This window comes from Drosophila subobscura, chromosome E (genome assembly GCF_008121235.1).
Source record: "Drosophila subobscura isolate 14011-0131.10 chromosome E, UCBerk_Dsub_1.0, whole genome shotgun sequence".
NCBI lineage: Eukaryota > Metazoa > Arthropoda > Insecta > Diptera > Drosophilidae > Drosophila > Drosophila subobscura.
The window spans coordinates 19,898,637-19,919,755 of NC_048531.1; the positions used below are offsets into that span (position 1 = coordinate 19,898,637).

The window sequence follows — 21,119 nt, forward strand, 5'->3', positions numbered from 1 at the left end:
CGTTCCGTGTGCAGGATGTGTTTACAATTTGTGGACACGCCGACCGCCATTTGATTGTTCCCTTCTCGCTGCCGCTGCTCCTGCCCCGCCGCCGCGTGTTGTCGATTCCTCCGCTAATTCGCCAGGTGGCCCGAAACTGCGCATTGCTTTGATGATTGGGGAACCCCGGCCATCCCCAGCATTTCATGGCTCTCCGGCACACCCCTCTCCGGTCGTCCCCCTTATTGGACCGACCGGCCGGGATAAGCCACTCGTTTGTTTGCTTAAGAACGGCACGGAAGATGACGTGCCTTGGATTGCCCATAAATGAGACTGACTAAAGCAAACATGCCAGCTGGGATTGGGCACGGGCATGGGGACGGGGACGGGCCCTTGTCTTCTCCCCCAGCCCAGAGCGGAAGGCACGGAAACACAATCCAAGAAGGCAGGAAGAAGCTATCCACGAGTGTAGTTGTCTTTAGTTATTTTAATTCGTATGTTTTTCAAACTTTTCCAATATTCTGAAACTACAGTGCATGTGTACATGTGTGCACATATATTTGGAAACATCCGGCAACTCTCAAATGTTAGTTTCAAACATTTCAGCTTTTGTCGAATAACAAATCAACCACGAGCTTATGTCAGAATCATAACTACATCTTTTACTACCCAATAACTACATGGGCCGCCACAGCGTGCGACGTACTTTAAATCTTGTTTTCAACGTCAAACCTTTCGATTTTCTGGATTCTCCAACATACAAACACTGAAATAAGTTTGTTCGTTTGATTAGCAAAATTGCAATGCGACCAGCCGATATTCTCCGCGTTTTATTGTTTTTCTTTTTACACTTCGCGGTCAACTTTTTCTTTCTGTACAGACGAAAAAATGCTCAAAGCCGAAATGATGGGCGCCACTGAAGCTGGAATTTGACGGCTTGTCCCATGTTCGCTTTATCGGTATTTATTAAATTGTATTAAATAATCCTAGGCGCGCGTTATTGTTGCCGGTCAATAGAGAAGAGTTGCCTCGAGATGTTGCCGCTGGCGTTGCCGTACTCTAGCGACTCCTACAGCTGCCACGAACAGCTGTTGCTCGCTGCACGCTGAATTTTTCAAAATATAAATGTTACAGCAGAATGGAATGCGCAATTTGTGCGGAATCCCCAAAGAAATACAAATGCAGCAAGTGCATGGCTCCCTAGTAAGAATAACTCTCTGGTTGTAGTTCTGTAGTGTGATATCCAGTCTGTATGTCCATAGTTGTTCAGTGAAGTGCTACAAGGTTCACAAGGACTCGGTGGAATGCAATCAACAAGCAGCGGCTGCTGCCAAGAATGAAGTCTCAGAGAAGATTGCCGAGGACGAGCCCACGCTGCATGCCCCCTTCCCCAGCGATGACACTGTGCCGCTAGAGAAGCTGCAGGAGCTAAGTGAGTCCCTAAACCTTCTACACTGGAATTTCCACTAAAATTCTCTTTTCCCCAGAAACATGCGAGCCCCTGCACCAGCTACTCCGCAATCCCCACCTCCGGGATCTTCTCAAACAGATTGACGTGGCGCACAACGTCCAGTTGGCCATGACAGCGGCCATGCAGGAGCCGCTCTTCCTCGAATTCGCTGACGCTTGCATGCAGGTCGTAGAGCCCATGTCCCAAGCGGAGCGCGACGAATACGAGCTATGCTCCTAAAATTTCTAGTGAATAATCCCTTTTTACGTAGCTAATAAATCTTAGTGTAGTGTAAGTCAATAAGTTGGTATATTTGTGGATAAGTTGTGCAGTGAACATGATACATCCCATGAAAGCATGGACACGAGATCTATGTAGATACAGGAATACGTTCGGGAAGGAAAAACCGTTCCCCTAGAAAGAATAAAGCATACAGTCGGAATGTACTTAAATCAGACCTATCTATATTATAAATAGTTTTCAAATGACTGGTAGTTTTTGGCCAAGTTAAAGCTTTGTTCCTTCAATACTTCGCTCTATAGCTCGGTGCGCGCGTGCCCGTTGCCGTTGACTGAGCTCGAAATGTACAGACTCAGATGCTTGGGCAGGGGGACCCAGTCCAACTCCTTGGCGAGGGCAAAGTACCGCCAGCGCAGTATATGGGCCACCTCCTTGGGCTGCCGGGAGCGGGTAAATACGCCCTTCTTGTTGCCTCCCACGCGAGTGTAGGCTGAAAGAGAAAAGGGAAACCATAAGAGATCTTAATATCCTCTGGAAGATGCTCCTATGGCACCCACTTTGGGCCGTCTTAAAGTCGGCAAAGTTCCACACAAACTCCCCTATGAACCACTTTTGCTTTCGCAGCTTGTCAAAGGCCTTGAAGTGCTGGGAGAAGAGTGCCACCTGATAGTCCTCGGACCAGATGTAGGCTGGGAGCTGTAAAGCATCAATCAGGGCAATTCAAATCGTTCTAGAGCAAATTTTCTTACCGAGTGCAGGCCCTCCATGGTATCAGCCCCGTACTCGAAGAGGATCACGGGCTTCCCGAAGTTCTGGTGCCAGCGCTGGGCCTCCTCTGTCAGCAGATTGACGATCATGTCCGTGCGTCCCGAGTTCTGGTACCAGGCGTTATATCGGTTGAAACCGACAATATCGAGTAACGCGGCCAGGTGACACTGCTTGGGAGGATCGGGGCTGGCATTGATAGCTGCCGTTAGAGGCCGTCCCTGGGCTATGCTCCTCGTGTAATTTACCAGGGCCCTGGGTGGACAGATAGCGATTAGCCCTGCGCCACAAATTCGATGCAACTTACTGGAAGTAGCTGAGGGCCCCCATCTTGAAGGAGCGCGGCTCGTTGGCCACCGACCAGGCGATGACGCTAGCGTGATTGCGGTCCCTGTGAATAAGCTGCTCCAGCGCGGACATGTGGTTGCTCAGCAGTTCCGGCTCGAAGATATCTATGTTGACAGCGGAGCATTCGTCGACAATCATGATCCCGTGCTCGTCCGCGAACTGCATCGACTCTTCAGAGTAGGGGTAGTGCGAAGTTCGGTACGCGTTGGCCCCTACCCACTTGATCAGGTTAAAGTCGCGTGCGAGAAGTGCATTGTCCAGGCCCTTGCCCCGAATCTGCCAAATCGGAATAGTAATGTGAGGTAAAAGGAAGAATTAGGTTAAAGTCTGACTCACATCGGAATCCTCGTGACGGCCAAATCCTCGGAGGTAGAGTGGTTTCCCATTGAGGAGCAGACTCGTGGGCGTCCAGCTAAGAGTGCGGATACCTACGGGAAGTCTGTAGGCATCTAGCAGCTCGTCCCCATCATCGCCCTCGTCGCTGGACCCGAATAGTTCGAACTCTAGGCTGTAGAGGTAGCCTGGTTCGGGGTGCATGAGGTAGGGCCACCAGGGCTTCGCGCCTGGTACCAGGAGAGTTCCATTGTAGACAGCGCGGTTGACCTGCTGTGCCGCCAAGACTCCATCGCTGTCCCGCAGCTGAACCAGAACATGCGTTGGCTGCATTGTGGAATCTTCAGTGCTGCCATCTAACCAGATGCGGTAGTCAATGCGTCCCACTTGGTCTGAGGACAGCTGCGTGCTGATCGCAATATCGCTGATGTGGACGAGGGGCGTGGTGTACAGGTGGACAGAGCGGTGGATACCAGCGTAGTTGAAGAAGTCGAAGGTGTAGCTCTGGATAGGTGTCTCGCCGCTGTCCGTCTTCACTGTGGATACCTGCCCCTGGGGAACGGTGTGGTTAGTCAGGCGGTTGTCGCACATGACTGTGATCCGATTCTCGCCGCCAAAGTTCAGAAGGTTGCTGATATCCGCCTCAAAGGGCAGATGCCCAATGCTGTGGCTCATGGCATTTTGCCCGTTGATCCACACGACCGCCTCATAGTGGACGCTGCCGAAACGCAGCCAGGTGCGACGATTTTCCTCCCAGTCGCGGGACACGAAGAACGTTCGCTCGTACCAGACGGTACCGACGTGGTCGCGCAGGTTGTCCGTGGTAATGTCGTTGTAGGAGGCCGGGACTGGCATCGGGATGATCTCCAGACCAGTCTTGTGCAGACTATCGTCGTACCATTTCTCACGCACCCCTTGCAGCGGGTCACTCGGTTGACTTATTAGTAGGCGCCACATTCCGTCCAGTTTGCGCACCTCCCGCGTCTCTGATTCGCGTGGATACAGCAGACCCGTGGTTGGTACGGGCGCTGTGAAATGTTTGTGAAAAAACACTGGTTGCTGCTGCGCCTCATCCTGTCCGTTGTTTTCTCCATGGCCAGCGACAATTACGATCGAGAGGAGCCACATCCATGGCCAAGTTAGCCCTCGCATTTTGTCCAGCTGGGAACGAAATTAACCCAATAAAACCCCCTACATTTTAACAAGTGAACAATTTAAGGTACCGCGGAAAATAATTCTGTTCGGTACATTTTTCCATTCTTTAGCCCATCTGAGTACTAAGCTTTTAACTAAACAAATATTTTTAGCACGGTATATACGAATGCATAAAACACTTCAAGTTTCATAATATTCGTGCGTAAATTGAAACATCCACTGGCGACAATGGGTTAAGCGTTCTCTAACCATGATCTGAAATTCATGTTTCTCGATTCTGATGTTCGCTCTTACGTACTCTCGGAACTCAACCTATATTATCTGACTGATTCATTTTCATACGATTTACCTTCTTTGATGACTATTTGTTGGATTGCTTATAAAATACGGTTTACACGAAAAAGAGCAACGAAAAATAATGGCAGAAGTGGATTTTTTTGCTTTTCTACTTCCTTCAATTAACGTTAATAAATAATGCACTTTATTTTAAATTTAGTTTAGCTTATCGGTACATATCAAAAATACAATGCACTAAAACAGTAAATTTAAGATTGTACAAGGCAATGTAACGGAATGGAATGAAAAATGCAACTATGGCGATGGCAGATCAAGGATCACACGCATAAATACATATATACAGCAGGCCATGTGTCCGGCTACTACGCATTCTCCGTCTTGCCCATGTCGGCAATGTAAGTGAAGAGGTCTTCCGGGAAGCTGGAGTCGTCCAGCTCCCGTGCAAGGGCAAAGTATCGCTTTCGCAACAGGTGAGCGGAGGCTTTCGGCTGTCGGGCACGCGTAAAGACTCCCTTCTTGTTGCCGCCTACTCGGGTGTAGCCTGAAAGGATAAAGAAAGAATTGTAGTCATAATGCATCATATAAGAGGATATGTTGACACCCACTCTGCGCTGTTTTAAAGTCGGCAAAGTTCCACACAAACTCTCCGATGAACCAGCCCTTCTTCCGCAGAATATCGAATGCCTTGAAGTGGCGCGCAAAGACCTCGGTCTGAAACTCCTCTGACCATACGTAAGCCGGTTGCTGCAGGAGGAAGAGAAAATTTAAGAGACCCAGTGGAGATGCCTCACAACTTACCAGGTGCAGTCCTTCCAGTGTATCGGCTCCGTACTCTGCCATGATTACGGGTTTGTTGTACTGTTTGTTCCAAGCAACGGCCTCCTCAACCACTTTCTTTGTGACCATGTCCAGTCGACCCGTGTTGGAGTACCACGCGTTGTAGCGATTGAAGCTAATTATGTCCAAAAAGCGGCCCTGCAGTGGAACTATACGGTTATACGGAACTAGAAAGCATCCGGAGTTCCTTATGTGTACGTACCGCCTTGTCGTCGGTCCAGGGAGTAGCAATGGCTGCCGTGATTGGCCTTGTCTTGTCGAGGGACCGTGTAAGGTTAGCCACAAGTCTGTGGAGATATACCATTAAAATAAAGAGGCGGAGAGCACCCTCTGATTCACCCACTGGAAATACGAATCCGCATTCATTTCGCGGGTGCGAGGCTCGTTGGCAATGGACCACATGACCACGCTGGGATGGTTGCGATCTCGGTGGATTAGCTGCTCCAGCGACGACTTGTGTTTACCCAGCAACTCCTGGTTGTAGTTTCTAAAAGGCGAGAGGAATCACAATTACACCCGGCCCCTGCAGAGAAATCCATATCATACTCACTCCGCGTCGACGCTGGGACACTCGTCGACAATCATGATCCCGTGCTCGTCCGCAAACTGCATCGACTCCTCAGAGTAGGGGTAGTGGGACGTGCGGTACGCGTTGGCCCCGATCCACTTAAGCAGGTTGAAGTCGCGCACCATCAGGGCATTGTCCAGCCCCTTGCCTCGCACATCGGCATCCTCGTGGCGGCCGAAGCCGCGGAAGTAGACGGGCCTGCCGTTGATCTGGAATGTGGCGTTGCTCCAGCTAAGGGTACGCACGCCCACCTTCAGACGGTAGACGTCGAGTAGCTCATCGTTGGAGGCGTGTAGCTTCACCTCCAGCTGGTACAGATAGCCCGGCTCCGGGTGCATGAGATACGGCCACCAGGGGTTCACATTGTCCACCTGCAGACTCCCACTCAGCTGTGCGTCCGAGGTGCCATTGGCGACCAACTTGCCCTCGCGGTCGTACAGCTGGGCTCGTACGTACAGGGCATTGTCTGCCTCGTTGACGGCGCTTCCATTGAATTTGACGCTGTAGACGACCTCACCTCCTAGGAAGCGGATTAAGCCGAGATAAGTGATGGCTGACAGGCGCAATGCTGATTTATCTTACCGACGTTGTCCTTCGACAGATTTGTGGCTACCACTACCTCCTCTATGAACGTCTTGGGCGTGGTGTACAGGTGGACTGAGCGATGGATTCCGGCATAGTTGAAAAAGTCGAACGTGTAGCTCTGGACTATCGTCATGCCTTCGTCGTTTGGCAGCTCTGTGATCCTACCCTGTGGCACAGTGGTCTGTATCAGCGCGTTGTCGCACATGACCGTTATGCGGTTCTCTGCGCCGTATTTCAGCAGATGTGTGACCTCCGCCTCAAACGGCAGGTGCCCGATCTCGTGCTTGACCACCTTCTGCCCGTTGACCCACTGCAAGGAAGAGAGCTCTTTTGAGATGCCTTGTTGATGTTGATTATTCCAGCTGGTGCTTACCACATACGCCTCGTAGTGGACGCTGCCGAATCTTAGCCAGACCCGCTGATCCACGGCCCAGGAGCGTGGGGCAAAGAACTTGCGGTCGTACCACACGGTGCCCACGTGGTCGCGCAGATTATCTGTGGTTATATCATTGTAGGAGGCGGGCACGGGCATCGGGATGGTGGGCCTGCTCTTGCTTAGGTCCTTGCTGTACCACTCTTCCCGCACACCCTGCGTTGGGTTCGCCTGGTCGGAGCGCACAAAATTCCAGATTCCGTCCAGCGAACGCACCTCCCGCGTCTCCGACTCCCGGGGATAAAGCATTCCACGCGACTGTGGCACCTCCTTGTTGATCAGAATCAGAGCTATGGAGAAGTGCAGCAAAAACAGTCCAGAGACGAACGAGAATAACCAGATAGCTGCAAAGACAAGCAAAAGCAATAGTCAGAGAGCAGTACTTATGGTATGTGGAGCGCTGCGAGAATATTTTCATAGATAAAAACGTCTATCAGTAGATTCCACTTGTTGATAAGCCGGCATACATGACTGAAATCATTTGGCACGAGGTTGGCGGAGGGAGCCAAGCGTTGGGAGCCACCCCCTCCCCATAGAACTGTTTTAGGGTCAAAGATTTCCAATGTCAATCTCAGTTGTAACGGTATCCATACTCACGTTGAAATAAATTGTTATTGTTATTTCTCAATGCCGGCGTGCGAAACGGAACGGAACGATACGCAGCGCATCAAAAGGAAACGGAAATGAAATTGTATATTCTACATTATTGTGGGTTAACAGTTGCATTCAGCGCAATGCAACAATGCAACAAACAAAAACGATCAGGACAAATGGAAGGTGGAACAAATGCTAAACAATGCCAAAGCCAGACAGAGCCCAGAGAGTGTGAGAGAGAAACAAAACAGCTGTTTCTGAACAATTTCTCTCTCACGCTGTCTGTCTCACTGATGCGTCACCAGTCAGAAGAGAGCGATTCTGTTAAGATTAGGTTTTGGTTTTGGTTTTGTTTGGATTCACTTATGTTAATTTAATGAACGCATTGTTTTGCACTTTGATTTGCTAATAAAACACGTTTGGCTTGGCATCGCGACACCGTTAATATCGTGGCACCAACATTTCAGAAATCTCCACAATCCCATAATTTTTTTACGGAGTGCTGAATTTGCCTCTCTCTCACGTTCGGCCGTCGGAGGCACACTGTGCCTCCATTTATATTTATCTACCGGTAGCGTGCACGTTCTCTGGTTTGATTAGACGTTGGGCCCTCTTACCCATTTGATTTGATATCTTCCACAATAGTGTCGGCGTTATGCCCAACATTGCAGATTGATAAAAGCCCCACGAATGTGAATGATTCGAAGGATTTTGACAAATTGTACAAGGGTTCCTGTACTGTAAATTATTCGGTTGATAAAGGATCGGATTGGCTTACACATTTCGGACTCCGGGTGCGACTCCCTCTGCTCTGCGGCCTCAACTGACTGAGATTGCACTTGCTGCGACTGCCAGCTTTTAAAGCGGCCTGATTCTGGTTCTAGCTCTGGCTTTGGCTCTGGCTCTGGCTCCGACTTCAGTCGGTGCAGCGGGGGAGTGGGAGTTCCCAATTGAAATGCCAAAAGGCACAGCAGGCGTACCGTTACGCGCGAAATTTGCATAACGATGGGTGGGGGGATATCAATGTCGGCCAGAATGTGTCAGACTTACCCCAAATTTCATATTTGCGACACTTGAGGCGGATCTTGAGATGCATGATGGTCTCAAGGCACAGGCACAGACGACTGACTGACTGACTGGACGGCTACTGCTCATGCGACGGTGGGCCACTGGCTACTGAATTTGTATTATCCGCAGATGTCTGCCGCTGACCCACACCTGAACCAGACAGGGGACACCGTGCGCCAGTTTCTTGGGGCTTCAATCACACGGACCTGCTGCAGCCCGTCCGCGTCCGTCCGAGCGGATGTCATTAGGCAAGGTAATTGTGGACTGTGCTGCTCTGTTTCAGTTTCTCTTTGGGGCACACAAAGGTCATCTTGGCCTGCGTCTTTGCCAGCTGTGGATGTTGGGGGTTTAGGGCGCATGGTCGGAAGCTCCAGCTTAGAACACGCACGCACCGCCAAAGCACCACAGCTAAAGCCAAAGCCAACGGGGCTCAGTGCAATGAATGTGCCCCTAATTAAGCCCTGCCCCAACCCCAGCCGCCCTGCGATAGCATGCCCAGCCGATAAACTACTGCGTCCCAAATCCGGAAGCCTCATTTGGGGTCAACGGCTAGAAAGCGAACGAGTGGAAGCAACTCCTAGGGTGCCGTCGCTAGAAGCGAGGGTGTGGGTGGGTGTTTTGGTGTTTGGGTGGTAGGAGCTGTAGGCCAAGGAGCAGTGGCAGAGGCTCAACTTCCAATCAAGTGTTTCTGCCTCGGACATGGACTGGAGATTAATTAGTCTTGATTGGGAGCGAAATGCGGAACTTCTGCTCCCAATGGAACCTCTCAATTTCTTCACCCTTCAACCGCGTTATAATCTCTGGGATATCCCATCACGCGGCCTCATGAACAATCGTGCTGTTTGTGCACCCCAATGTCATAAAGTTTATCAGGTCTCTGACCTCCTCCTCTGACTTAGAAATTTGAAACTTTATCAGTCGCGAGCTTGCGCATACGATCGATCTCTTATCTCTGCTGTGGACTTCCGCGGAACTGGGGTTGTAAGGGTATCGAGTCATGGGTGTGCTAGAGGTATTTTCATTCATGCTGCTTTCACTTTCAAGGCCCGGCCGCACCCACCCCAGAGCAAACGCAGCTGACCCAACCCAAACCCCAACCCCAAAGCAAGCGAAAGAATCAATGAAGAGCGCACAAGAAAGGGAAAATGTCAGCCAAAGTTAATGTCTGTTAATATTTATAGACTAGTTTACCCATTTCGAGTCAGCTGGTCGGAGCAGGATCGGGATGTGGTGTTGGAAAGTCTTCTATGTGGCTAGGAGGATTATTGTGCACTTAGGAACACTTTCCGCTAAGACTATAGATCAGACTCGACTTGTTAGAAGCGTTTAGTCATCTCGCTGCTATTAATAATCGGCTGAAGCGTTCTGCATATAATTAATTTAACACGGAGACGAGCACAGAGCCACCAAAGCCATTCACGAGACGAAGCCGGCCGCACTCGCACCACAGCTCAAACGACGACGCGATGGAAACGACTGCAACAACCCCAGCCCAGCGGTCGCACGCTAGCCAACTGAACGCTCCGCTGATGGGAGCAACTTGAATGTGCTGCACTGTTGATCTTTTGGGCAGGACGGGCTAGTTGAGTCTGCTGGTCAGTGGGTGTTAATTAACTTTCCAAAGTTTCTATTTACTGTGCAGCAGCTGTGGTGCTGCTGTGCTTCGGTTCATTTGAATTTCGATAATTGCGGCAGCTTTCTCGGCGTTGCAGCCCTGACAGAAAAAGTAAGCAGAACGATTAACCTATTGTCGACACTAAAATGAAATGAAACCCATGGAATCTTAACACAGTTTGATGAAAGAATACATATGTGATGAAGGATATGTTGTAAAAGAACGGTGGTATATCGGTATGCATGTTTTAATATTAATTTATGGAAATAAGGTATACAATTGCACATAGTATCCTTTACTCACCGGTTGACCGGCAACAAATTGTCACATACGTAGCGATCCATTCCCACTCACGTAACGTTTTATGCTATTTTTGATGGTTGGCCTTTTCAGTTTTGAACTTAATTTTTAAACATTTCAACAAAAATAAGTCGTGAAAATAAGCCAATCTTGTGGAGAATTGATTGATAATTCGGATATAATAATAGTTGTATCACGGAGACGTCTAACTAGCTAGTAATATCAAATTGAACATCAAAATCGAGGAAAATTATCTAAAATGTACGGTTTCTTTTACAGTATGTTATGAAAATTAAAAAGTATATTTTGGTATATTTTCCAGTCTCGGACGGTATATTTTATCGAAAGATCCGCGGTCACACTGAATAAGAAGGCCAATGAACAAAATCGCGTAAATAATGTAAAAAAAACTCCCGTAAAGTCCGGAAGCAGCACCATGTCTCTGGCGTTCGACCTGAGCAACTCCGGAGACGCTTATCACCCACTGGACAGTGGGAGCGAAAAAGAAGTGGCGGCAGCGGTCCCACAAAGGCAAGCGCCCAGCATGAGGGTCTCGTGGCTCAGGCAATGTCGCCGCTATAAGCTGCCCGCCCTTCTTCTCATGATGCTATTTCTGATGTCCTGCCTTTCGTACCGCATCCTGAGTGTAGGTAAAAAACTCTCATAGATTACGTTTCTCAAAGGTTTTATTTCCGCACAGGCCGAGAGGGACTCTCCTCCCACGGACGTACACCGCAGCTCTCCGCTGCTGGATGCATATGAGGACTTCAGCGCAATGCGTGCTGGCGACCTAAAGATGCGTATCGAGGAGATGGTGAGAATCAAGGTAAATGCCTAACACATTTGCCAGTGTATATCCGAGCTAATCATCCTTTTCCAGAGCACTGTGTCAGTGGAGCTCCGAGAGCTCGAGTCACGCCGCCAGAAGCTGCAGTCTGACATCAGCCAGTACAATCAGAAGATCGAGGAGCTTAAGCAGGAGCTGCTGCGAGAGCAGACCGAGTTGGAGCGACTCAAGATGTCCGTGGAGCAGGCGCAGGTGGCGCAGCGCGAGGCAGTGCAGCGCAACACTCCTGACCTTGCTTTGCCGCGAACCCTCCTGCCAAACTCAATTCCCCGAAAGATGAATACTGTGTCGACGGGCGTAGCCGCCACCTGTGCGATGCACAACTGCTTCGACCACTCCCGTTGCAGCCTCACCTCTGGCTTCCCAGTGTACTTATACGACCCCGACGAGCACAGCGTCCAAAGAGCTGGCTACGACATCGATGGGTTCCTTAAAACGACTCTCAAACAGACTCTAGGCTACAACGCGCACATCGTGAGGGATCCAAAGCAGGCCTGCATCTACCTGGTGCTGGTGGGCGAGGCTCTGCTGGAGCAGGATCTGCTACGAAATAACCGATACGCAGCCCAAGAAGCTGAGCAGCAGCAGCCGACGGCACCCAGCCACACACACGACTGCCCCATTGACATGCAGAAGCTGTACAACCTGCCCTACTGGGGCGGTGATGGCCGCAACCATGTGCTGCTCAACCTCGCACGCCGTGACCTCTCCTCCCGCCGCACCAATGCACTGCTTCAGCAGAACACCATGCGAGCCATTGTCGTGCAGAGCGCCTTTGAGATGAACCAGTTCCGGCTCGGCTACGATCTGATTGTGCCCCCCATCCTGGGGCCACCCGGAGGAGACGTTTGGCAGGAGTGTGCCAGCATGGTGCCCGCCCGCCGCAAGTACCTGATTTCGTTCCAGGGAGAGATGAGACCGAGAACAGACTCTCAAGCCACCAACCCGCTCGACGACTTCATTCTGGAGCACTTGACGGACATGTCCAAGGGGCCCACTCAGGATCAGTTCGAGCTGCAGTTCCAGTGCGTGCCTGCCACGGAGCAGCAAGAGGCGGACTCCGTGTCCGACTGGACGCTCTGTGGATCGGATTCCTCCAGAAAGCAGCTGCTGAAGGACTCTACCTTTGCGCTGATCCTTCCGCCGCTCAACGGGAGGGTTGCTTCCACCCTCATGCTGGCCCGACTCTACGAGGCGCTGCGCTCTGGGGCCATTCCCGTCATCCTCGGAGCAGATGAACTCCGACTGCCATACGCGGAGACTCTGGACTGGCGTCGGGCGGCACTCCTCATGCCCAAAGCTCGCATCACGGAGCTGCACTTCCTACTGCGAGCCGTCCAGGACGCGGACTTGCTTCTTCTGCGGCGCCAGGGCCGTCTCATCTGGGAGCGCTACCTCAGTTCGGTTCAGGCCACGGTGGATACGGTTATAGCCAGCCTACGCGATCGCCTAGGGATACCACCGCGGCCTGTTCCCCCAGTGGTTGCCCAAAGTGTCTTCAACAGCACATTTATACCTCTGAAGTCCGATCCGCCAGTGGGACTGGACACTGAACCAGAGGAGTCTCTTGGCCCCATTGAGCCGCCATATCCGAGCCCCGCCTTTCGCAGAAACTACACGATCCTACGCATGCAGTCCAAGGAGGCCTGGAACGACTGGGTGGATCCCTTCTACATGTACCCCCAGCTGCCCTTCGACCCCGCTCTTCCCTCCGAGGCAAAGTTCATCGGATCCCATACAGGATTCCGGCCAATCGGTAAGGGCATTGGAGGCGCCGGTAAAGAGTTCAGCGAGGCTCTCGGCGGGAACTACCCCAGGGAGCAGTTCACCATCGTAATTTTGACATACGAGCGGGAGCAGGTGCTGATGGACTCGCTGGGTCGACTTTACGGGCTACCGTATCTGCACAAGGTGGTTGTGGTATGGAACTCACCCAAACCGCCGCTGGACGACCTTCGTTGGCCAGACATTGGAGTGCCAGTGGCGGTTCTGCGCGCCCCGCGGAACTCGCTCAACAACCGCTTTCTGCCCTTCGATGTTATCGAGACGGAGGCGGTGCTCTCGGTGGATGACGATGCCCACCTGAGGCACGACGAGATCCTATTTGGCTTCCGTGTATGGCGGGAGCACCGCGACCGTGTCGTCGGTTTCCCCGGTCGCTACCACGCTTGGGATGTGAGCAGCAACAACATGTGGCACTATAACTCCAACTACAGCTGCGAGCTGAGCATGGTGCTCACCGGAGCGGCCTTCCTGCACAAGTACTACATGTACCTGTACACCTATCACCTGCCGCAGGCCATTCGCGACAAGGTGGACGAGTACATGAACTGCGAGGACATCGCCATGAACTTCCTCGTCTCGCACATCACCCGTCGGCCGCCGGTGAAAGTTACTTCTCGATGGACGTTCCGCTGCCCAGGATGCCCTGTTTCGCTAAGCGAGGACGACACCCACTTCCAGGAGCGCCATAAATGCATAAATTTCTTCAGCCAGGTTTTCGGCTACACGCCACTGCTGAACACGCAGTACCGGGCGGACTCGATCCTATTCAAGACCCGCATCCCGCACGACAAGCAAAAGTGCTTCAAGTACATCTAGATCTAGTCTGGTCGGGGCAGCCACACCCGTATCCATCCAGACACGATGAACCACGACGGCGGCCGCTTCACTTACTGCCCTGTACACCGGCTCCCAGTCCGATTCCGACTCCTAGCTCTAAGCACAAAGTTATGTATATACTGCGCAGCCGACTACTGGACAACTTTGGCTCGAAGAGTAGCTACTGATAAGCAATGTGAGATTAGCGATTACCCTGTCCGCTTTTCCGCGCGAGTTCGTCTTATAATCTCGCCGAGCTCCTCACTTATAGCTTTGAACGCGCGTGTGATTGCTTCGGTCTGCCGTATATGCCGGAGACGCCAGAAACCGATTGTAAGTCTTTTACTTATGTGTGTCTACGTTTGCTTAATTATCCTAAGTTTCTATGTATGTATGCATGTCCCCCACTCGACTCTGTATATAGCGCCTAATGAATTCATCTGCCATCAATATCGATAAAGGATGAGCGACTAGAAGATTCATTTTCCTTTTATGCAAGCTCACTGCACCATCACCTTCATGCAATCGAAGCGACACCATTCCGAAGCTTTGTCTAAGACTTAACACAGCACAGGGGACGGGACATTTTTGAACTTGGGAGAGAATTTGGAAGTATGTATGTATATAGTAGGTATTTCAGCAGACGTTTAAAACTCCACCGAAAGTGAAACATACATATATGGAAGGATAAGTAACTATCGCTTGTTCCTTCGACATGGCCAGCTACGGCGACGATTACCAGCAACTGGACAGCAGTAGCGAAGAGGAAAAATCACCGGTTGTGGCCAAGAATGGCTGGATAGGCCACTGCCGACGCAATATTTTCGCCCTGCTTCTCATGCTGCTTTTTCTGGTGTCCTGTCTGGTGTACCGTATGAACAGAGCTCACCAAGTTAAGTTGGATCTGTCTGTCGAGGCGACCAGGCTGGAGTCCCATATCCATAAGCTGCAGTGGGGCATCGGTCAGTACCAGAGGGAACTTGTGAAGCTTCAGAAGGAGCGACTGCGTGAGCAAAATACGCTGGAGCAGCTCAAAATTGGCGTGAAGCAAGCGCAGGAGGCCCAACAAGAGGCAGTGCGAGACACTCCCAAAATTACCCTGCCGCTCGCCCTCCAGGCCAACTCGCTGCCCAAAAAGATGAATACTGTGTCGACGGGCGTAGCCGCCACCTGTGCGATGCACAACTGCTTCGACCACTCCCGTTGCAGCCTCACCTCTGGCTTCCCAGTGTACCTATACGACCCCGACGAGCACTGTGTCCACAAATCTGGCTACGACATCGATGAGTTCCTCAAAACGACTCTAATACAGATTCTAGGCTCCATCGCGCACATCGTGACGGATCCAACGCAGGCCTGCATCTTCCTGGTTGTAGTCGGCGAAGCTCTCCTGGTTAAGCAGCAGCCGACGGCACCCAGCCACACACACGACTGCCCCATTGACATGCAGAAGCTGTACAACCTGCCCTTCTGGGGCGGTGATGGCCGCAACCATGTGCTGCTCAACCTCGCACGCCGTGACCTCTCCTCCCGCCGCACCAATGCACTGCTTCAGCAGAACACCATGCGAGCCATTGTCGTGCAGAGCGCCTTTGAGATGAACCAGTTCCGGCTCGGCTACGATCTGATTGTGCCCCCCATCCTGGGGCCACCCGGAGGAGACGTTTGGCAGGAGTGTGCCAGCATGGTGCCCGCCCGCCGCAAGTACCTGATTTCGTTCCAGGGAGAGATGAGACCGAGAACAGACTCTCAAGCCACCAACCCGCTCGACGACTTCATTCTGGAGCACTTGACGGACATGTCCAAGGGGCCCACTCAGGATCAGTTCGAGCTGCAGTTCCAGTGCGTGCCTGCCACGGAGCAGCAAGAGGCGGACTCCGTGTCCGACTGGACGCTCTGTGGATCGGATTCCTCCAGAAAGCAGCTGCTGAAGGACTCTACCTTTGCGCTGATCCTTCCGCCGCTCAACGGGAGGGTTGCTTCCACCCTCATGCTGGCCCGACTCTACGAGGCGCTGCGCTCTGGGGCCATTCCCGTCATCCTCGGAGCAGATGAACTCCGACTGCCATACGCGGAGACTCTGGACTGGCGTCGGGCGGCACTCCTCATGCCCAAAGCTCGCATCACGGAGCTGCACTTCCTACTGCGAGCCGTCCAGGACGCGGACTTGCTTCTTCTGCGGCGCCAGGGCCGTCTCATCTGGGAGCGCTACCTCAGTTCGGTTCAGGCCACGGTGGATACGGTTATAGCCAGCCTACGCGATCGCCTAGCGATACCACCTCGTCCTATTCCAAGCGTGGTTTCTCAGCACATTTTCAACAGTTCGTTTACGCCTTTAATGGCAAAGATAAGATTAACCATTCAGCCGGAGGAGTCTCTTGGCCCCATTGAGCCGCCTTATCCGAGCCCCGCCTTTTGCCGAAACTACACGATTCTACGCATGCAGTCCAAGGAGGTCTGGAACGACTGGGTTGATCCCTTCTACATATACCCCCAGCAGCCCTTCGATCCCGCCCTTCCCTCCGAGGCAAAGTTCATCGGATCCCATGCCGAATTCAGGCCAATCGGTAAGGGAATTGGAGACGTCGGTAAGGAGTTCAGCGAGGCCCTCGGCGGGAACTACCCCAGGGAGCAGTTCACCATCGTAATTTTGACTTACGATCGGGAGCACGCACTGCTGGGATCCCTGCGCCGCCTTTACCGACTGCCCTATCTCTACAAGGTGGTCGTGGTATGGAATTCGCCAAAGTCGCCGCAAATCAAACTTCGCTGGCCGGAGATCGGAGTGCCAGTCGAAGTTGTACGCGGACAGCGTAACTCGCTCAACAACCGCTTCCTGCCATTGGACGTAATAAAGACGGAGGCGGTGCTCTCGATGGACGACGACGTTCAAATCGGACAAGACGAGATTGTGTTCGGCTTCCGGGTGTGGCGCGAGCACCGCGATCGCATCGTGGGATTGCCTGGCCGCCACCACGCCTGGGATGCCGTCAGCAGCACGTGGCGCTACAACTACAGCTGCAGCTGCGAGCTGAGCATGGTGCTCACCGGAGCGGCCTTCCTGCACAAGTACTACATGTACCGGTACACCTATCATATGCCGCAGGCCATTAGGGACAAGGTGGATGAGTACATGAACTGCGAGGACATCGCCATGAACTTCCTCGTCGCGCACATAACCCGAAGGCCGCCGGTGAAGATCACTTCTCGTTGGAGCTTTCGCCGTCGAGGAATAAAGTCTTCGCTCAGCCAAAGACCCAAGCACCTTGAGGACCGCCACAAGTGCATCAATTTCTTCAGCCAGGTGTTCGGCTACACGCCCCTACTGAACACCCAGTACCGGGCGGACTCGGTCCTGTTCAAGACTCACATTTCGCAAGACAGGAAAAAGTGTTTCAAGTACGTCTAGCACGTCTAGCGCTAGTCGGGGCATCCAATAGAGGGGCATGAATCTGCATCGAATAGGAATGTATTCAAGGTGGATTCATGTGGATTTCGTGTACTTCACATAGTATGTATGTATTTTACTCATTTGCACAGAGAGTGATGAATGTGTGTGTTTTGTTAGTACAAAGTAGTGATAATGCTGATTAGTAAATACAGCTATATATAGTGTGTGTGTGTGTGTATGTATATATAGATACCAGTGGGTGTCAGCAAAAGATCTTCAAACGAAACGAAAACAGGTAAATAGGAAAATGTAAATTTCGGAGGATATGTGACATTTGTTCATTCCCACACGCACTTAATGCTAAATAGATAGCAAAAACTACGACTACAAGATCTACAGATACACTCTACACATACATGAATATGAATTCTTCTCTATCGTACATATGAATATACGAAATAGACATATATATTTATCATAGAATAGTATAGAGGTGTCTGGTGGTATACAGATCGTATAGCTGGAGACGTTCTGTGGTTGTTCGGACGCGAGTGGACGAGTTGAGAGCAGATCAGAGCAAGCCAGGCGGATGTTGTTGATGCTGCCTTGTATCACAATTCAAACAAGGATCCACTAGGGGCAGGAACTTAAATAGGCAACTTAAATAATATTTATACAACTTAGTCGAAAGTGTTACACTAGAAAATATAACTTGAATTTTGGAATCGATTGCGTCACAAAGGGAAAAGCGAGTGCCGGTTCGTGATTGATTTGGTCGGAGTGGTGATTGTTTGCCTTCTGGTGCCTCTGCTGATTGATTGGCTAGTGTTCCTGCAGGCTGAGCTTGAGCGCCTGCTCGATCATCTCCTGCTCGCGCTGCCGCTCCAGTTCGTACTTCTTTTGGTCCTGCTGCGAGAGACGCATGGCCATGGCCAGGTCAGGGTCCACGTACCGAAAACCCCCATCGTCATCGTCCTCGGAGGCGGGTGAGCCACTGGCATTGGCGTGGGCTCCAAGCAACGACTCCTGCAGCACCCTGTGGACGAAATGGAACACGGAAACACACAAAGCTCGGATAAGATGCGATCTAGCAGCACAGGAGGAGGCAAGTGAAGGTGTTGGGTGCTGGGGACTACTTGAAGATCTTTTTCATGTAGCTGAGGTCGTTCTTGAACTGAGCCCCCGCCGAGGCAGAGCGGCCGCGGGGCTGCGGCTCGAGGAGGGAATGGGGAGACGGCGAGTGCCGTCCGTACTGGTGGTGAGGGGAAAGCAGGTGCGAGGATAAGCGAGGGTGACTAGCGTTGGCGGTTTGCACCTGTTAGCTTCCTGTAAAGAGACCAAAATCTGAACCATAACCTACCGCTGCAGTTGCTCGTCGTCCTCGGGCAGCATGTCGGAACCAACAACGCTCTGGCCGCGCAGCACCTCCCAGATGTCCACCTTGTCGTCGGCCTCGGCCCCGCAGGCACCGCTAGTTTCCACGAGACTCTGCTCGATGGCGTACTGCAGCATGTCATCCTCGTCCAAAGGGATCTGGCGCCGGGAGTCGCCTCCCCGGGTTGTGTAGTGACTGGGTATATCGAAACAGCGGTCGTCCACCAGGCAGGTGACGCGGTCCTGTTCCTCGAGGGTGGCCACGTACTCCACTGGCGTGGTCATGGCGAACACGTTGCCGAACGTGATACAGGCGTTGAGGACGTGGAAGAGCGGTATCTCCACCTTGACCGGGAAGCCGGCTGGCAGCTGCATGGTTATAAAGTCTTTCAGTTTTGACACGTGGGGACTGGCCATGGTAGACATGAGGTCCAGGATCGGAAGCACCTGCTCCTGCAGTCGTATCGGATGTTGCTCGGCCAGCCATAGGTTGGCCTTGAAGCGCTGCACCTTTGTGCTCAAATTCTTTGGCTTTCCCACGTCCCGACCATGTAGATCGACCTCGTCGCTGAAGTACTCCTCGGGCGTAACTGACGCCCTGGGCGTGCTTGAGCCCGATGCGCAGCCAGAGCTTCCATTGCTCTGGAGAACGGCGGGTGAGGAGCGCCCACCGCTTTCGCTGGCCGCCAAGAGGGAAGCTGTCTCTCCAGAACGCGGCGAGGGTGTCTGCAGTAACAGGTGGTTAGCCAAGAGCAAGTGGAGATGGACCATACAAGAGATAAATTCTACTTACGCGCTCTTTGAGTGCCGATGCTATGTCTGTGGGGGGCACGTAGTCCTCATCGGCAATGCCCAGCAGACTGTGAAGAGGCGTCCGTGCTGTTTTGTTCTGGGGGTGGTTGGAGTTGCTAGCGATTCAATGGTAATAGTACAGGGGAAGTCCTCACCTTGATTTGCTCCTCGCTCAGATGATCCATGCGCGTCTTTGTGACAAACTCCACATTACTGGCTCCATACACCTTGCAGTTGTAGCCATTGATGGCCTCAGACTTCTCGCTGCGCCAGCCCCAGATGCCACACTTGTTGCGCTCGAAACTGATCTTCTCCATCTCGATATTGTTGGTGATGACGGGCGCATTCAGACGGGCTCGCACAGTGCCCAGGGCGGGGGGAATAGCCACAATGTCCCCGATATCGCTGCTCATCTGCTCCACCATTACTTCGTTCGTGTCGTGGTCGATCTCGATCATGGTAGCCGTCTCTTCTGCGGGGAAAACGAGAGAGAGCTTAAAATCTGTGAGCTTAGTAAAAGTCTGAAAGGTTAGAGTCTTACTGGCGCCCTTGAAGATGTACGAGCGGTTCCCCCTCTGCCAGGTGTTATTGTCGAAGCCCAGCAGAGTAGTGTCAATTCGCACATTCGCCCCCCGCTTGTAGACCTTGTAGGTGTCGCTGGGGCAGAGACGCGACATCAGAGGCACCCACGACGTGAACTCCCACTTCATCTCTATGTAAAAGTCGGGGGCGTCCAGGAGGTGTTGCAGCAGCTTGGGCACGTGCGTAACACGCTGGACATGCCGCTGCAGGTCACGCACCTCGATAATGGCAGTCAGTATGTCTACGTCGCCAGTGCACACGGCCTCCTGTACAACTGGGGGACAAATGTGAGGGAGAGTGTTAGATCTTTATCTCCATCAGCCAGAGACTATCTAATGATGCACTCACTTGACCAGCCTTCGTGCTCATAGGTCGCATTGCACTTGGCAGCTAGAAGGCACTTGACACAGGGAAGATTTGACAATCGCACAGCCAGCATCAGGGGGGTGCGACCGCGCGGATCGATTTTTTCCTTATCATTCTGTAAGTTGATGAATTTTGCCGTTTATGGTTATTATTATTGCTCTGCTGTCCGTCGGCTGTTGGTAGAACTCGCTAATTCAATTAGCGCGCACACACACCTGTCCGGCTTTACCTTCAGCAAGAATCACAGCCTAGCCACAACCACACCCACCTCACCCACTATTTACCTGGTCGATTTGAAGCTCGGCCTGCAGCTGCTCCACGTCGCCGTGCCAGATATGCCAGTGGAGCGGATACTCCGCCTTAATTTCGTCCAAGCTCTTCATTTCGTCCAAGTTTCGGCCCTGCCGTTGCAATTGCAATCGTCTCCCTCTCGCCTTTTCTTTAAATTCGCAATTTCTTTTGTTTTACAGGGTTGTGATGTATCGAAATATTCACATACATTTTTTTTGATATATTTTGAAGTGATATTTTGGTTATCGATTATAGCGATATTTTCTGAAGATTGACGCTTCAAAATCAAAGTCAGAAATGCATTATAA

General features: G+C 51.9%; 6 protein-coding genes across 13 annotated transcripts; 3 read left to right on the forward strand and 3 right to left on the reverse strand.

Moving 5' to 3' along the window:
* Nucleotides 1–1,015: 1,015 nt before the first annotated feature.
* Nucleotides 1,016–1,729, forward strand: LOC117890931 (zinc finger HIT domain-containing protein 3). The gene is made up of 3 exons (XM_034796066.1): nucleotides 1,016–1,182; nucleotides 1,242–1,411; nucleotides 1,467–1,729. The coding sequence occupies exons 1-3, from the start codon at nucleotides 1,118–1,120 to the stop codon at nucleotides 1,667–1,669; spliced, it is 438 nt and encodes a 145-aa protein (XP_034651957.1). The 5' UTR covers nucleotides 1,016–1,117; the 3' UTR covers nucleotides 1,670–1,729.
* Nucleotides 1,717–4,273, reverse strand: LOC117890930 (beta-glucuronidase). 2 transcript variants are annotated; one of them, XM_034796065.1, is made up of 6 exons: nucleotides 3,119–4,273; nucleotides 2,742–3,058; nucleotides 2,419–2,689; nucleotides 2,227–2,365; nucleotides 1,919–2,159; nucleotides 1,717–1,843 (listed from the first exon to the last, which is right to left on the reverse strand). In XM_034796065.1, the coding sequence occupies exons 1-5, from the start codon at nucleotides 4,265–4,267 to the stop codon at nucleotides 1,966–1,968; spliced, it is 2,070 nt and encodes a 689-aa protein (XP_034651956.1). In that variant the 5' UTR covers nucleotides 4,268–4,273; the 3' UTR covers nucleotides 1,717–1,843; nucleotides 1,919–1,965. The 2 variants fall into 2 exon arrangements, with proteins under 2 accessions (XP_034651956.1, XP_034651955.1); XM_034796064.1 differs by having other exon boundaries at nucleotides 1,717–2,159.
* Nucleotides 4,274–4,733: 460 nt separating this feature from the next.
* On the reverse strand, nucleotides 4,734–10,133 carry LOC117890903 (beta-glucuronidase). 5 transcript variants are annotated; one of them, XM_034796000.1, is made up of 9 exons: nucleotides 9,844–10,133; nucleotides 6,931–7,334; nucleotides 6,555–6,867; nucleotides 5,955–6,492; nucleotides 5,748–5,891; nucleotides 5,607–5,691; nucleotides 5,366–5,542; nucleotides 5,173–5,311; nucleotides 4,734–5,108 (listed from the first exon to the last, which is right to left on the reverse strand). In XM_034796000.1, the coding sequence occupies exons 1-9, from the start codon at nucleotides 9,845–9,847 to the stop codon at nucleotides 4,930–4,932; spliced, it is 1,983 nt and encodes a 660-aa protein (XP_034651891.1). In that variant the 5' UTR covers nucleotides 9,848–10,133; the 3' UTR covers nucleotides 4,734–4,929. The 5 variants fall into 5 exon arrangements, with proteins under 5 accessions (XP_034651891.1, XP_034651890.1, XP_034651888.1 ...); XM_034795999.1 differs by lacking the exon at nucleotides 9,844–10,133 and adding an exon at nucleotides 8,635–8,695; XM_034795997.1 differs by lacking the exon at nucleotides 9,844–10,133 and adding an exon at nucleotides 8,363–8,392.
* A 786-nt stretch (nucleotides 10,134–10,919) lies between these two features.
* LOC117892232 (exostosin-3) lies at nucleotides 10,920–14,533 on the forward strand. Of its 2 annotated transcripts, XR_004648711.1 has the most exons (4): nucleotides 10,920–11,213; nucleotides 11,268–11,393; nucleotides 11,448–14,348; nucleotides 14,440–14,533. XR_004648711.1 is itself a non-coding variant. In XM_034798335.1 (3 exons), exons 1-3 carry the CDS (start codon nucleotides 11,004–11,006, stop codon nucleotides 14,013–14,015), a joined length of 2,904 nt encoding a protein of 967 aa, XP_034654226.1. In that variant the 5' UTR covers nucleotides 10,920–11,003; the 3' UTR covers nucleotides 14,016–14,491. The 2 variants fall into 2 exon arrangements, 1 of the variants encoding a protein (XP_034654226.1); XM_034798335.1 differs by having other exon boundaries at nucleotides 11,448–14,491.
* A 50-nt stretch (nucleotides 14,534–14,583) lies between these two features.
* LOC117892233 (exostosin-3-like) lies at nucleotides 14,584–18,147 on the forward strand. Its single transcript, XM_034798337.1, has one exon. It carries the CDS (start codon nucleotides 14,731–14,733, stop codon nucleotides 17,422–17,424), a length of 2,694 nt encoding a protein of 897 aa, XP_034654228.1. The 5' UTR covers nucleotides 14,584–14,730; the 3' UTR covers nucleotides 17,425–18,147.
* LOC117892234 (ankyrin repeat domain-containing protein 13D) lies at nucleotides 17,518–21,032 on the reverse strand. 2 transcript variants are annotated; one of them, XM_034798338.1, is made up of 7 exons: nucleotides 20,805–21,029; nucleotides 20,503–20,635; nucleotides 20,114–20,428; nucleotides 19,728–20,044; nucleotides 19,574–19,669; nucleotides 18,767–19,506; nucleotides 17,518–18,442 (listed from the first exon to the last, which is right to left on the reverse strand). In XM_034798338.1, exons 1-7 carry the CDS (start codon nucleotides 20,901–20,903, stop codon nucleotides 18,229–18,231), a joined length of 1,914 nt encoding a protein of 637 aa, XP_034654229.1. In that variant the 5' UTR covers nucleotides 20,904–21,029; the 3' UTR covers nucleotides 17,518–18,228. The 2 variants fall into 2 exon arrangements, with proteins under 2 accessions (XP_034654229.1, XP_034654230.1); XM_034798339.1 differs by lacking the exon at nucleotides 17,518–18,442 and adding an exon at nucleotides 18,469–18,701 and having other exon boundaries at nucleotides 20,805–21,032.
* Between the last annotated feature and the right edge of the window lie 87 nt (nucleotides 21,033–21,119).